This window comes from Ostrea edulis, chromosome 10 (genome assembly GCF_947568905.1).
Source record: "Ostrea edulis chromosome 10, xbOstEdul1.1, whole genome shotgun sequence".
Lineage (NCBI taxonomy): Eukaryota > Metazoa > Mollusca > Bivalvia > Ostreida > Ostreidae > Ostrea > Ostrea edulis.
Genome location: NC_079173.1, coordinates 11,123,654 through 11,140,244, shown reverse-complemented (window position 1 = coordinate 11,140,244; position 16,591 = coordinate 11,123,654). Strand labels below are relative to the sequence as shown.

The 16,591-nt window shown below is 38.6% G+C and overlaps 1 protein-coding gene across 2 annotated transcripts in view; it reads left to right on the top strand.

Moving 5' to 3' along the window:
• The first annotated feature begins 5,393 nt into the window (after nt 1-5,393).
• Nucleotides 5,394-16,591, top strand: part of LOC125666802 (protein DDB_G0287365-like) — a 29,783-nt gene continuing 18,585 nt past the window's right edge. Inside the window, exons 1-6 of one of the 2 annotated variants that reach the window (XM_048900095.2) lie at nt 5,394-5,621; nt 6,826-7,045; nt 8,044-8,201; nt 11,528-11,705; nt 12,786-12,965; nt 13,341-13,562. In XM_048900095.2, the coding sequence (XP_048756052.2) occupies nt 5,433-5,621; nt 6,826-7,045; nt 8,044-8,201; nt 11,528-11,705; nt 12,786-12,965; nt 13,341-13,562 (1,147 nt within the window). In that variant the 5' untranslated portion in view covers nt 5,394-5,432. The remainder of the gene's footprint in view (nt 5,622-6,825; nt 7,046-8,043; nt 8,202-11,527; nt 11,706-12,785; nt 12,966-13,340; nt 13,563-16,591) is intronic. The other variant, XM_048900096.2, reaches the window with a different exon arrangement.

Genomic DNA, 16,591 nt, shown 5'->3' with positions numbered 1-16,591 from the left:
TTCCTTAGTATGACTAATGACTTGGGTAGACTGCCCAGTCATATAAAACACTAATAATAATGCAATGGGGATTACATGTATTCTGCCCCAGATCACAAACACACACGGTGTACTGTGGTCCGTTGTCGCTCTTGACTTCGTATGGAATGCCATGTCTAGCAAAAATTGACTTGAGTCTGTCAATGATGGTACTACTTCTGGTGTTCGGCAGTTTTGTCACTTCGAAATATCTAGAGTAGTAGTCTGTGACCACCAGATAGTCACTATTGTGTAGACTGAACAAATCTGTTCCTACAGTTTGCCATGGTCCTTCAGGAATCGCTGTTGAGACAAGAGGTTCCCTTGGGTTTTGGTTTCGGAAATCCATGCAAATGTTGCATTGAAGAGTCATGTCATCAATATCTTTGTTGATATTCGGCCAGTACACGAGGTTTCTAGCTCGTCGTTTGGTTTTCTCCATGCCCATGTGTCCTGTGTGTAGTTGTCGCAAGATTTCTGGTTGTAATTCTCTTGGGATCACAATCTTTTCTCCTTTAAGAATCAATCCATCTACCACAGTAAGAAAATCCTTGATTTTCCAAAATGTTTGTAAGGTTCTGTTTGCTGCGAATGTCTTGTATGGAGGCCATTCACTCTGAATGCAATCCTTCACTGTTTTTAGGTTATTGTCACTTTCCGTTTTCCTTCGGATTTCCTCCAGAATGTTCCTGGACATGGGCACACTTTGTAAAAACACAGAATGAACAAATGTATCTAATTCCTGATTCAAAGATTGGGATACCTGTCTGTTGACGGGAAGATATGCTCGTGAAAGCGTGTCAGCAACTACTAGTTCTCTGCCAGGCTTGTGTTTGAATGTGAAAGTGTACTTCTGTAATCTAAGTAGAAGTCTTTGAAGTCTTGGAGGTGCCTGTGAGAGTTGTTTCCTCAGAATTGATTCGAGTGGCTTATGGTCATTTTCGACTGTGACATCAACACCATATGTATACTGATTAAATCGTTCTAGTCCGAATGTCACTGCAAGTAATTCTTTTCCAATCTGTGCGTATCTGGTTTCCGCATCAGTAAGTGCTCTCGACGCATACGCAATAGGTTTGTCACTTTGTAGAACAACAGCTCCTAGTCCAGATTTTGATGCATCCACACTTACAATCACAGGTTTCTTGACATCGAAGAAGGTGAGAACTGGCGCTTCGGACAAAACTCTCTTGATTTCCTTGAATGCACTTTTCTGACCTTGATCCCAGTGAAATGTCACCTCCTTTCTCAGAAGAGTTCTGATTGGTTGTGTGATATTTGATATGTTTGGTATGAATTTGGCCAAGTAGTTGATGGTGCCCAGTAGTCGTTCGACTCCCTTCTTGTCTTCTGGTGGCGGCATCCTGGTAATCGCTTCAATTTTCCTTGGATCCGGTTTCACACCGTCACATGATAAAATGTGTCCAATGTAAGTGACTTCAGAACTTCCGAATCTGCATTTGTCTTTGTTTAGAGTCAAATTGATCTCTTTACACTTTTCTAACACTGTCCTTAACCTCTGATCATGTTCCTCTCTGGTCTCCCCGCAGACTAATATGTCATCAATGTCCACTTCTACTCCTGGAATGTGACAGAAATGTTGTGAGATTCGTTTCTGGAAGAGTTCCTGTGCACTTTTGATCCCAAATAGCATCCTTCGAAAACAGTAACGTCCGAAAGGTGTGTTAAATGTTGTAAGTTTTTTGCTCTGTGGGTCAAGTGGTATCTGCCAATAGCCACTGTTTGCGTCCAGTTTACTGAAGACTCTAGCTCCTGCTAATCGAGTGGTGATTTCCTCAATTGTGGGTAATTGGTAATACTCTCGCTTGATCGCTTTGTTGAGATCCCGTGGGTCCAGACATATCCTTAATTTGCCATTGGATTTTTCCGCACAAACAATAGAGTTGACCCATTCCGTTGGTTCGTCTACTTTTCCAATTACGCCTTGTGACTGCATTTCATCCAATGAAGCTTTCAATTCATTTCGTAGTGCTGCTGGAAATGTTCGAGGTGGGTGCACAACAGGTTGCACAGTAGAGTCTAGCTGTATGTGGTAAGGGTCTCGTAGACATCCCAAACCTTGGAACACTGATGAGAATTGACTGAACAGGTCTGTTTTATCTTCTTTCTGAGTCATCATAGTGAGTTTAACCAATCCGAGGTCTACACATGATTCCAGTCCGAGTAGTGGAGTAGTGTCTGTTTTTGTCACAAAGAATTCCAAATCGCGATTCTTGTACCTCAGAAAACACTTCCCTATGATCGGTATGTGGTTGCCCATGTAACACTTTAATGTCACTGAAGTGTTTACAATTTGTTTTTTCACTGGCAGTTTGCTCAAGATGTCTCTGGGAATTATGTTAACTTGCGACCCTGTGTCAATCTTCAGTCTTACAGTCATTTTGTTGAACACGTGATTCACATATGCCTCATCCTTGGTAACGGTACTTGTGTTGCTATTCACTGCGTCTATGAAGAATTCCTCATCGGTAGTCACTTCATTGTGTTGTACAATGTTTACGTTTTTAGTTCTGCACATTTTTGCATTTTAAACAGTTCTTCCCATGTGCTGGATACTTACCCGCGTCATGACCAGTTCCACACTTTCCGCATGTTCTCGGGAGTTTGTCGGTTTTACACTGTGCTTCTTTCTGTCATTTCTGTTTACCTGTTGCTTGCGATACTCTCTGTCCTTTGATGATTTCTTGAACACTGCGGCTGCAGTCGCTTCTTGACTGTGCAAATCCTTGAGGTGTATTGCCGATTCCTCATTGGCTCTGCACACGCTAAATGCACTCTCCAGTGTCAATTTGTTGTCCCGAAGTAGCCTCTCTTTCACTCTCTCCGAGTTAACACCACAAACAATTCGATCGCGCAACATATCCTCTTCTAAGGCTCCAAATTCACAGTTTTTAGCTATCACACGTAAATTTGTAACATACTGATTTATTGTCTCTGTTTTACCTTGTTGCCGTGTGTGGAATCTGTGTCTCCAAACCGTTATGTTTTCCCGGAGTGCACAGTATTCCTTGAACTTCGTAAACAAAGGTTCTATTTTGTCCTTGTCGTCATTCGAAATTGTCATCGTGTTGTAAATTTCACGCCCATCTTGCCTGATTATGTAGAGGAATGCACTGCATTGATCCTTTTCGGCCCGCTCGTGCATAGCGATGTTCAAATACAACCGCATGGTTTGTTCCCATTTCCTCCATCGTTCAGGGAGATTTCCATCTGATGATGAAAAATCCAATTCCGGGGGTGGTCTTATGCGCTCCATCTGACACCATGTAATATTATGTGTACCCGACAAGGTAGGATGGCAATAGATATGCCTAAGCACAAAACACAACAACGTGTGACACCATTTATTAGCTGGTACTCTTTCTGGATTGAGAGTACCAAACCCCCGTATGCGTAACCCGGACGCAGTTTACCCAAGATTGAGCGGAGGTATAAATGTCTAGGTGTTGCGTGATTGGCTAATATCAAGAGTGAAATTATTTGGAATTGAAAGAAATATTATAGAGGTTCAAATTAATTGTCAGGATGAAAAATTATCGCACAAAATCGAGAAATGACTGAGGAAATTACCATGGTAGGGGTGTGCTTAAAATGAAGTGTGTAATTTACTGCAGATTGCTATGTGTTGTAAAAAAGTACAAATATGGTCTATAAAAGGCACGGGACCCTATATATTTTTTGTCATTTTTTATCAACACTTGGATTGAACTTTGAAATGTTTGCGGTCATTTGTTTAAAATTGATATAGTTAATTAGTGAGAGGGCCAAAGGTTAACATTGAGGTCTATGGGAAATGAATTGGTACTCTTTTCCCTATTCTAACTAAACTGGTTACAAAAACAAAAGTACAAGTAAACAATAATCAAAGAACTATTGATATCTGGAATCCGGAATAAGTCAGAGTTGATAACATTACCCTCCTCTTTGCCAAGTCCGATCTCCCCCCCCCCCCCCCCCCCCCCCCGACCCTTAAAATCCCCAAATAGGATGTCCTCTCGGTCTAAAACAGCTGATATCAATGTTGTTTCTTCATCTGAAGATCTCTTTGTCCGTACTTTCTTTTCACATAAATCATTACCCTCATTTGATGATAATAGCTTCTGTATATCTTTCTCTGCCATTATATAGCGAGTATAGTTTACATTGCAGACGATAGCGCAGTTTTATGTTGTAAATGTCTATGATATATACATGATACACTGTAAAAATAGAAACAAGAAATATAATTTACATGCATATAGATATACATGTATATAACCCTTTATATTTATAGAAATTTCATCCAACTAACGAGTATTTCCTTTAAAAAATATCATTTAGAACGTTTTAGCAAAACACTGGCACTAACTAAGTAAGTAAGTAAATCTGTTATTATAGTGACATGTGTAATACAATTAAGATACACCTCTGATGCGCCCTGGGGTCAATGTTCTCCCGGCCCTTTATTTGCATTTCGTTTGCCCTGAGGAAGGGAAGGGGCGGGTCGTCCCTGTAATTTTTCTAATTGCTATCTATCAATAAAAATGTATCTATCTATCTATCTATCTATCTATTTATTTATCAATGAAATTATATATTCGAGCAGTCTGATGAACCATGTAGACATGGAGAAATCGCTAGCAGTCAATGATTGTTTTTTCATGGAATGCGTCATTCTGATTTTCATTTATATTCTTGGATTTATAGGGGTATTAGATGGGAAGTTATTTAAATGCATCTGAAAATCATCGCTAGATACGAATGTTAGTGGACAGTGTCCTAAATCTACTAACCATAAATGCCAATAAACATTATTTTCCCTCTTTACACACTTTCAGAAATTTAATTGATACGTTCAAAGATTGGTAAACAGGTTAAACTGATACATAAAGGTCTTAATTAGAAATGAAGTAGACAGATCAATTTCAATTGAATAGATTTTTATTTATTTTTTATTTTAATGTCAAATTTTGTCTTAGAGTAGATAGATGGATACCATAGGTCAACATCCCCCCACCCCGCCCCCATTACTATTCATGTAACTACTTGTAGGTACAAAACAACGCAAATTGCGGAAACTCGTGATCTTCTGCGTCAGGTAATCGGTGAAAATGATGACAAACTAAAGAAAATATTTACATACAAAATATTTCAGGTTGTGTATCTGTTGTTTTTCAATATAGTCATCTACATGCATGGTGATTGAGGAAATCTGATGACCTTGCGAATGTTATTGTTGGTCACGATCTTTTAGTAGGTTCATCTCAACTGTTTAGAGAACAATGTATCGATTCGACGTCTCTGAATTTACTTGGCACCCCGCCATGGGTCACTAAGCGTTGAAGTCATTAAAATCCCGTGAAAATAAAAATCGCATACATCTGAGAAGTGGAAGCGGGTAGTTGCATGTACATATGCTAGAAGGGGAAAAAAGTTTCTTGAACTTCCCAGCACTTTTAATCATGACTGTCAATTTAAAACTGTGTCTCCTAAGTTTCATTGGATTCACAGCGTCGCAGTTGAATCCAGAATTTTGTCCAGACCAGCAATTCACCAGTGTCCCTTACAAACTTTGGTCTGCAACCAATAGCTGGACCGGTGGGGTAAGTGTTATGATCATTTTTCCTCGGTTTTTTGTGTGGGTTTTTTTTTAAATCATTAAATTTGAGTTCTGAAGAGGTTTTACGCTTACCAAAGGGCTGTTACTGCATGTGATTTATTAGAATATAACGTAATCCCGATATAAGAAGAAATAAACAGTTTGTTTTCTATAGATAGAGGAGCCGTTGTCAGCGTGAACTTAAGGACACTTAATTTGCTACAAACAAACTTTTTATTTAAAAAAAAATAATGATGAAAATGAAAACTAAGCTTGTTTATGGAATTAAAATAATTACAATTAACGGTATGAAATGTAATTTATCCCAATGATTTCTTATTTAAGCCCAAAAATGAATATTAACCCACGCTTACCCTTTTTCTTTCAATTTTATTTTATTTTTGGTTTGTATTAAGTGTCCCGAAGTATGCGGTTTCCTCAATCACATGCAAATGTGAATCACCGGTTCGCACGCAGTACAGGTGTAATCAAAAGTTTCTTTTATTATCGTTGGGGATCAAATGTTTTAAGATTATCAAATGTTTCAAGAAATCAGCTGACGCAAGCTGCACGACACGAAAGATAGAAATAAAATGAAACATGTATTATTCTAAATGTTTCTTGCACAAATTGTGTTTAAATACATTTATTATATAAATTATAGACCGATTCATCTAATGAAATAGATAAAGAGAAATTGAAATCCATTTATGACCAATGACATAATATTTCGCAGGCATTTACGGTTTTGAACGACCTTTCAGTACAATAAGAAAGTCTGCAAATGTTACTCGTAACACACAATACGCAATTTCAGATATATCAGCTCTTCTTTGATGGAGGTACGTTCAGTATTTTTGAACGATTGGGTGGGTACACGATATATACATATATATCATAGACTGGTTATGTAGATAACAATTTAAAAGTTGTCAATAGTTTCAGACACTTGCTACATGCGTAAATTTACCCAAGCCAGGTTATATCGCACAATATGCCACACAATTAAATTAATTTCTACATTTTAAGTAAATTAATCTTTTTTAAATAAATTTCTTAAATTCGACCAGGGGCTGTCGATGTGTATCTGGAAATACGAGACGAACTATGTCAACCTGTTGGTATACGTACATATTAAGAATTGTCTAGTTTTAAGATTTGATTTAATAAATGAAATAAAACTGTTAAGCCTTATTTTCTTTAACCAGGTGCTTCCAAGCGCCGCTGATGACGTCACATTAAGCGATGGCGTCTACCTGTTGGACACGAATGTTGACGTCAGAAGTATCACAGTCGAGTCGACCGCTACGTTGGTGTTTAAGGACGTGGATCTTGTCGTTCGGACGCGGTACATCCTGGTCAACGGAGCGCTTTATCTGGGCTCAGAGAAGTGCAAACTACAGAATGTTATCGATATCACTCTTTATGGTCAGTCCCCCCCCCCTTTTTTTTTTAAATTACACGTATATGTTCTGCCATACTTAATTGTTACATACGAACACATCTGAAAGCATCCAATAGTTATGAGAAGAATCCATTGTTAAAAGGAAGCACAACCAACGAAAAATTTATACTTCATCTCCAATGTTAATGGATTCTTGCAATGGTCATGCATGACGGTTGCTGATGGTCTAAAAACTTGTATCCTGTGGGGATCCGGGTTAGAATAGGTCCTCAGTACCCCTTGCTTGTCGTAAGAGGCGACTAAATGGGGCGGTCCTTCGGACGAGACCGCAAAAACCGAAGTCCCGTGTCACAGCAGGTGTGGCACGATAAAGATCCCTCCCTGCTCAATGGCCGTGAGCGCCGAACATAGGCCTAAATTTTGCAGCCCTTCACCGGCAGTGGTGACATCTCCATATGAATGAAATATTCTCGAGCGGGACGTCAAACAATATTCAATCAATCAATCAATCAATTAATCAATCTAAAATTTGTTGAACTAGGTGGGAGGGTTCGAGGGGAGGCAAAGGTTAATTCACTACACATATCCCTCAATTCAGCACTTCACACATCAACTTTTCACTTCTACTTTCAAAATTGAGGAGGGGGCAGCCAATCAATCGAATTTTTCATGTAGAAAATACGGGCTTTGTATGTTTTAAAATAACGGGAAAAATAAATTATGAAAAAAGTAGGGGGAGGGCATACCAGGCCCCCTACCCACCCCAACCCCCTGTATACATGCCTGATATAACATTTACACAAGTCCAATGCCGTGTTGAAATAAAAGTACATGTGTGTATTACTAATTTACATTTCATTTCGTTTAATCCCAAAGGAGCTCGAATTTATGTATTCCCCTATTAGTTATTTTTATCTGCAAGAATTTGTCCCCGAAAATTAGTTAAAGGAAACAACTCCGAGCTCTTCAATCAACCTTTGTAATGTTCAAAACTATCATCAGTTTTGATTTGCTTGCACAGGTGACAAGGGAGATGTCGCCATTCCTGGTTTTGGGGAGAAATTTATCGGTGTGGAGAGGGGCGGTGTTCTTCATATTCACGGTAGTGACCAGCGGTCGTGGACAAAGCTGACCCATACTGTCCCAAAACTGAAGGAAGGTCAGATCTCCGATATATATGTAAGTCCAACTGAAGGAAGGTCAGATCTCTGATTTATATGTAAGTTGCCGTCTTGGGTGTGTATGTAAAAGGATCGATTCGGGGTAAGACAAGAAAAGCGCTAGGCCGAACAAATGCAATAAGTTGTTTTTTCACAAATGGCAATTGTTTTAGAATATGGATATAGAAATATTTCTTAGTTACTAAAACGTAACATAATACATGTATTGTTTGCGCGTTTTAAGTTGTGATTTTCAAATGATAATTCATATTTTTGTAAACGTCAATCCCGAATGCTTGGTATAGGGCATTGTCAATACACACATTTATCCCCAGTAACGAACTACACTAGTTCTTCGGTATTTCTCCAACAACAGAACTCTTTCCCCAAAGAAGTTCTCAATTGGAAACGCAGTAATTCTTGCTTGCTTGGTATGCTTTTTTAAAAATGTACGCGGCACATGTACTGTACTTGATTAACACAGAATGAATGACTATTGTCCTGGGAACAAAGTCTGCTCCCTTGAGTTATAGTTTCACTTGATTGGGTTTGTGTACAGGGGATTTACAATTTACTTTCACTAAATGTTTTTTATATAAAGAAAAAAAAACCATGTATTTCAGCTACATATACACATTGCTATACAAAATAAAGGTGTTGAAAAAGTGAAATTTAAAAAAACAAACTGATTAAAAAGTACGGTGTGAGGTAGATTCGAACCACGACAAAAAGGAATCTCGGCAAACAGTGGCGGTGGTGTAAGTTGGTTGTCAAAACAAATCGATGTTAAAAGTAAGGAAAACACTGTTTAGGTCTATGAAGGTTAAGGGGGTATGCTACACCAGACAAATTTGATTTGGATGAAAAGTGGAGGATGTGTTCAACAATATTTTGAAAATAAAAAATTTAAAATTTACATAATTTAGTAAAAAAAAAAAAAAAAAAAAAGAAGGCAGATTTAATAGATTGCAATCTGAAAACAAGAGGCCCACAGGCCTTATCGGTCACCTGAGTACTAGTGAAAAAGTATCACTACTCCAAAGGGCTATGAAATCTAGAATTTTTTTTACTGTACTGATTATCTAAGCTAAATTCTAATGTTCAGAAACAGTATAAAACAAGATGTGTAAAATTACCATTTTTTGTACATCCTTTTCTGCTATTCCTAAGTATGCATTTAGATTTTATACAGTATCAGCAAACTTACAGATAAATACTGTATACTAAGTTTGGCCCCACTCTGGGGTCAGAACCTCTACCCTGGGGATCATCAAATTTACAATTTTGGTAAAGGACTACCTACTCTTTCTAAATATCCATTTACTTTCAATTTAGTATCAATAACACTAAAGAAGATGTTATCCAAGTGCTATACACATAAACACTACATAGTAGGTTTGGCCCCACCCTGGGGTCAGAACCTCTACCCCTGGAATCATCAAATATACAATTTTGGTAAAGGACTACTCTTTCTAAATAAACATTTACTTTCAATTTAGTATCAATGACGCTAAAGAAGATGTCATTTAAGTGTTTTACACATACACACTATGTATATAGTAAATTTGGCCCTGCCCTGAGGTCAAAACCCCTACCCCGGGGATCATGAAATTTACAATTGTGGTGGAGGCTTTCCTGCTCTACATCACTAAGCATTTAGTTTTTCTTACACATGTGAGGTTGTAGAGAAGAAAATGTTTGAAAAATGGTCAATTTTGGGCAGTTTTTGCCCCACCCCTAAGGCCCCAGGGGTGCAGGAGTCCTGAAATTTACAATTTATGTACCCCTTGTCCCAAAGATGCTTCATTGGACTGGTAGTTATCAAGAAGAAGTTAGAAATGTTCAATTGTTAACGCACGACGGACGACGACAGACGACAACCAATTGCAATATTTACAATTCATGCCCCTCTTGTCCCACATATGCTTCGTACCAAATTTGAAAAGAATTGGAATGATAGTTATCAAGAAGAAATTAGAAATGTCTATTGTTCACACATTTAATAACCGACCATTTTGGCCCCACTCTGATACCAAAACCCCTACCCCTGGGATCATCAAATTTACAATTTTGGTAAAGGACTACCTGTTTTTCTAAATATCCATTTAGTTTCAATTTAGTATCAATAACACTAAAGAAGATGTTATTTAAGTGTTTTACACATAAACACTATATACCAAGTTTGCCCCGCCCTAAGGTCAGAACCCCTACCCCGGGGATCATGAAAGTTTCAAGTTTGGTAGAAGCCTTCCTGCTCTACATCACTATGCATTTAGTTTTTCTTACACGTGTGCGGTTGTAGAGAAGAAGATTTTTGAACATTGGTCAATTGTGGGCAGTTTTTGCCCCGCCCTTAGGGCCCCAGGGGGGCTGAAGTCCTGAAATTTACAACTTATGCCCCCCTTGTCCCAAACATGCTTCATGCCAAATATGAAAAGAATTGGACTGGTAGTTATCAAGAAGTTAATGTTCAATTGTTAACGCATGACGCGTGTTGCATGACGGACGACGACGGACGACAACCAATTGCAATAGGTCATCTGAGTTTACTCAGGTGACCTAAAAAAAAAATCAAAACCCCTGCCGGACTCGAAACCACGATCTACAGTTCAGTAGTCAACGTGCCTACCCACTGAGTTACTCGGCTACGCGATAAGTTTTGAAATGAATAGGCAAATATTGCTGATATTTATATTTCCATCCATGTTTTAAAAGGAAATCGGTCATTATGACGATGTAGAGTACCTCCTTAATCTAATTTCAGTATCACAAATAATAAATACTTAATGATTCTAAAGAAAGCGAAATAATACATTAAAAAGTGAAGATCGCCAACATGTTATTTTGTTGAACTGAGTGGGTGGGAGGTGTATCCTGTTGTCAGGTTCCTTTGCTTTCAGAGTAACAACTCCCTTCATCATAGTGAAGTATTGTGCAGGAGTTCTAACAGTCTCGTTTAAAGTCAGTATTTCGCTTATAACGATCTAATTCGCCAATACAACCTATCATTGGGTCAAATCCTGTCTGACGTGTTTCATACTAATTGTTAGGCCGTTCTTGGCACACTGATTTTGACTACGGACAACTCCGTTTATGTGATCAAGTTATAGGGCTCACGATGGGTGTGACCGGTCGACAAGGATGCTTACTCCTCTTAGACACCTGATCCCACCTCTGGTGTGTCCTGGGGTCCGTGTTTGCCCAACTTTCTATTTTGCATTGCGTATAGAGAGTATGAGATTGATCACTGTTCGTAATTTTCACCTTCCGTTGTATAAACACTAGTAACTTCCGAAAACGTTGTTTGCTTGCCAACATGTGAAGGTGAATATATTTACTTTTTAGAACGATGGAGAAAGAAAGACCAAATACCAAGGAATAGTGATGTATGTTTGGGACGCAGCTTCCGGTAAGCTAGAACAATCGACAGGCGTGTTCTCCGCTGGCCGTAACACTATCACGGGATCCGGAAATCAATGCGAGGCGGACGAAAACGCTCAACAGTTTGAGCAAATCATCAATAGTAATTTCATTTTTATTAATCAACCATTATTCAAATAAAATTACGCTTTGAAATTAAATTGTATGGACGTTTATTGCATGTATAGAGTCGACCAATTTCACTGAAAACGGATAATGGTGTCTGTAACGTAATCATTACCCCTGATTTTAGGTTTTTTTAAGGTGGATCGCTACACCGAAGGTTTATCTAATGGCTCATTAAGGCGTCTCATAAGAAGTATGATTTCATCATGGAAAGGGCAATTAAAAGCTCTCATTTATCTTGTATGATTTGTGCGCGTGTGTGAGTGTACTTTTGAAATCAATTCAATTTATTTATTCTCAAATTGCACAAAACAACATAGAGAAAATATACATATATACACAATGTTAAAGAATTCAGTTGATGCAAGGCATGAAAGAGTGTACAATCACCTGGCTATATAACATATTTAGTTGTGAAATATTGTAATTTATCCAATGAATGATTTTGACACTTGCGAAAATAACAAGCGTGATATTTGACCGTGTAAACCAAAAGTCCAGCTAATGAAGAAACCGTGGTAAACAGAAAGGGAAAGTTCTGAAATGATAATGATGTACAATTTCCTTCTTAATGATAAGATACAAGAGAAGGATTATTTCGAGGGAAATTTGAGCTAGAATATTTTCAAAATTGTGGCTCATTGAAAATTCAAAATTAGTATTCTTTCTTTTGCTTTTATTGCTTGATCATGTTGAGATACTTAAGAAATGTTAGGTGAAAGGGACTTGAATGTCATTTAGATTTCAGCTGTTCTGACTTGTTCCTTGAGCTTGGAATTTTTTAAAGTGAAAAACAAACCTTGAATACCGGTAGATGTCAAATTGGTTACAGTCGTATTTTCCATCATTAACAATGCTCTTGTTTGATATTCTAATCCATAAAAAAAATTCCCGTCACACCCATGTTGCTTTCCCCCTATTTATTTGATGTTTAAATATTCAGATATTATAGCATTTTTGTATTTAATTTATTTTTACAAAAAGTTTTTTGTTTTTTTTTAAAATCTAATATCGTCATTCGATTTACAGTCAGTTAAATTGTTTCATCGTTCCAAAGGTGTTGCAGACGGAAAAATTATTGGCTTCGCCCTAAGAAAACAGCTTTTTCGCCACAGACGAGTAAACTATGCCATGTTTTACGAAATCTTCGAAACTTTTGCCTTTGGAAAAGTGACAGGCGTTAGTCGTATACGGGATATGAGGCTGCATGATGCCTGGTCGTTCGTCATGAGGAAAGGTAAACCCATCACTAAACACCTTAACGAAATCTTATTTACATGCCGTCAACGTGATAATTGGTTTTTTGTCCATTAGTGTAATCTGTTTATGAAATGGCTAATAGATGTTTTCAAACCCGAGGGCGCATATGACGTCACACATAATGGCGCGTGAAACATGCATATCGCAAGATTTGAGTTCCATCGCTCTCAAACGAAAACTACGCAAATTTTTTCATTAAAAACACATTTAAAGTAGTTTTAGGTATGAAAAGAATAAATTTTGCTGAAAAAATGAAGTTTAGATACAGTATGCGCTGTATGCTTTAATGCTCCGCATCATCACAAGTGAATCCAACTTTTGACTCGAGGGACGAATGCACTTGTTTATTTAGGTGACACCAATACCTCACAAGAACTGTTTTTGAAGGACGATAAGAAGATTTTGGCGAGAACTGCGGAGGTTTATCACTATGAGAACGGTATCAAGTTCTCCGTCAGGAGCTGGGTACATACTATTCGCCGTGGTGCCTGTTACTCCCGCGCTAAAAGCGCCCAGGCCAACATTGCTGATCCAAAATTGTCCTTGACCAATGACGTCACTTCCTGGCAAGTGGGTAGGTGTTTCAATTCCATTCTTAATGTTGAGTTTATAAACAGCGAGACGTTGAATTTTGTTGATGAACTTTTTCTTCATAGTTCGCCCGTCTGTTTATCAGTATGTAATTTTTTTTACCTCTTCTTTAGAACCACGGTACCAATTTCAATCAAATATCCTTGAGTAAAGGGGATTCAAAATTTTCAAATGAAGGGCGACATCCTTTTCAAAGGGGAGATAATTAAGAAGTATGAAAAATTTGTTTGCATTTTTTAAAATATCCAAGGGAAGAACCCGCAGACCAGGAAAAAAACCCACCAAACTTATGTGAAAGTTTTCTTAAAGAGTGTAAATGTTAAAGTTGTTCAATTCATGACTCATAGCGGTAGGGTGTGGTCACAGTTGGGAATCAAACGTTTTACAAGGGTATTTATTGAAAATATCTTTCAAAATCTTCTTAAGAATTTAAAATCTTCTCTTGAACAGTGTTATGTCAATATGTAAGAATCTTAAGGTACTATATATTCCAAGTTTCTTCATATCATGGCCCGGGATGCGGTAGGTACATGTAGGTTGGGGCCTTAATAGCGAATAAAAATTTGACATTGGAATATGTATAATCTTTGAAAAATTCTTATCAGGAACCATTTAGTGATATTCCAATGTAGCGCAGGTAGCAATATTTCACTAGGATGGGTTTCAATGGGGATTCAGTTTTACACGAGAATACAGGTATATAGGAAATTTGAAAAAAAAATCTTTTCAAAAGTAGCACAGTAATACAATTGTACTTTAAAATATCAACCTGTAAACATCCCCAATCCATACCAACATGTAAACATCCCCAAGTCATACCAACCTGTAAACATCCCCAAGTCATCCCAGCCTGTAAACATCCCCAAGTCATCCCAACCTGTAAACATCCCCAAGTCATACCAACCTGTAAAAATCCCCAAGTCATACCAACCTGTAAACATCCCCAAGTCAAACCAACATGTAAACATCCCCAACCAACATGTAAACATCCCCAAGTCATACCAACCTGTAAAAATCCCCAAGTCATACCAACCTGTAAACATCCCCAAGTCATACCAACCTGTAAACATCCCCAAGTCATCCCAACCTGTAAACATCCCCAAGTCATACCAACCTGTAAACATCTTCAAGTCATACCAACCTGTAAACATCCCCAAGTCATACCAACCTGTAAACATCCCGAAGTCATACCAACATGTAAACATCCCCAAGTCATACCAACCTGTAAACATCCCCAACCAACATGTAAACATCCCCAAGTCATACCAACATGTAAACATCCCCAAGTCATACCAACCTGTAAACATCCCCAACTCATACCAACATGCAAACATCCCCAAGTCATACCAACCTGTAAACATCCCCAACCAACATGTAAACATCCCCAAGTCATACCAACCTGTAAACATCCCCAAGTCATACCAACATGTAAACATCCCCAAGTCATACCAACCTGTAAACATCCCCAAGTCATACCAACATGCAAACATCCCCAAGTCATACCAACCTGTAAACATCCCCAACCAACATGTAAACATCCCCAAGTCATACCAACATGCAAACATCCCCAAGTCATACCAACATGTAAACATCCCCAAGTCATACCAACCTGTAAACATCCCCAAGTCATACCAACCTGTAAACATCCCCAAGTCATACCAACCTGTAAACATCCCCAAGTCATACCAACCTGTAAACATCCCCAAGTCATACCTACCTGTAAACATCCCCAACCAACATGTAAACATCCCCAAGTCATACCAACCTGTAAACATCCTTAAGTCATACCAACCTGTAAACATCCCTAACCAACATGTAAACATCCTTAAGTCATACCAACCTGTAAACATCCCCATGTCATACCAACCTGTAAACATCCCCAAGTCATACCAACCTGTAAACATCCCCAAGTCATACCAACCTGTAAACATCCCCAAGTCATACCAACCTGTAAACATCCCCAAGTCAAACCAACATGTAAACATCCCCAACCAACATGTAAACATCCCCAAGTCATACCAACCTGTAAACATCCCCAAGTCATACCAACATGCAAGCATCCCCAAGTCATACCAACCTGTAAACATCCCCAAGTCATACCAACCTGTAAACATCCCCAAGTCATACCAACCTGTAAACATCCCCAAGTCATACCAACCTGTAAACATCCCCAAGTCATACCAACCTGTAAACATCCCCAAGTCATCCCAACCTGTAAACATCCCCAAGTCATACCAACCTGTAAACATCCCCAAGTCATACCAACCTGTAAACATCCCCAAGTCATACCAACCTGTAAACATCCCCAAGTCATACCAACATGTAAACATCCCCAAGTCATCCCAACCTGTAAACATCCCCAAGTCATACCAACCTGTAAACATCCCCAAGTCATACCAACCTGTAAACATCCCCAAGTCATACCAACCTGTATACATCCCCAAGTCATACCAACCTGTAAACATCCCCAAGTCATACCAACATGTAAACATCCTCAAGTCATACCAACCTGTAAACATTCCCAAGTCATACCAACATGTAAACATCCCCAAGTCATACCAACCTGTAAACACCCCCAAGTCATACCAACCTGTAAACATCCCCAAGTCATACCAACATGCAAACATCCCCAAGTCATACCAACATGCAAACATCCCCAAGTCATACCAACCTGTAAACATCCCCAACTCATACCAACCTGTAAACATCCCCAAGTCATACCAACATGCAAACATCCCCAAGTTATACCAACATGCAAACATCCCCAAGTCATACCAACCTGTAAGCATCCCCAAGTCATACCAACATGCAAACATCCCCAAGTTATACCAACATGTAAATATCCCCAAGTCATACCAACATGTAAACATCCCCAAGTCATACCAGCATGTAAACATTCCCAAGTCATACCAACACCTGCTGTGACACGAGGCCTCGATTTTTGCGGTCTGATCCGAAAACTGCCCTATTTAGTCGCCTCTTACGACATGCAAGGGGGTACTGATGACCTAT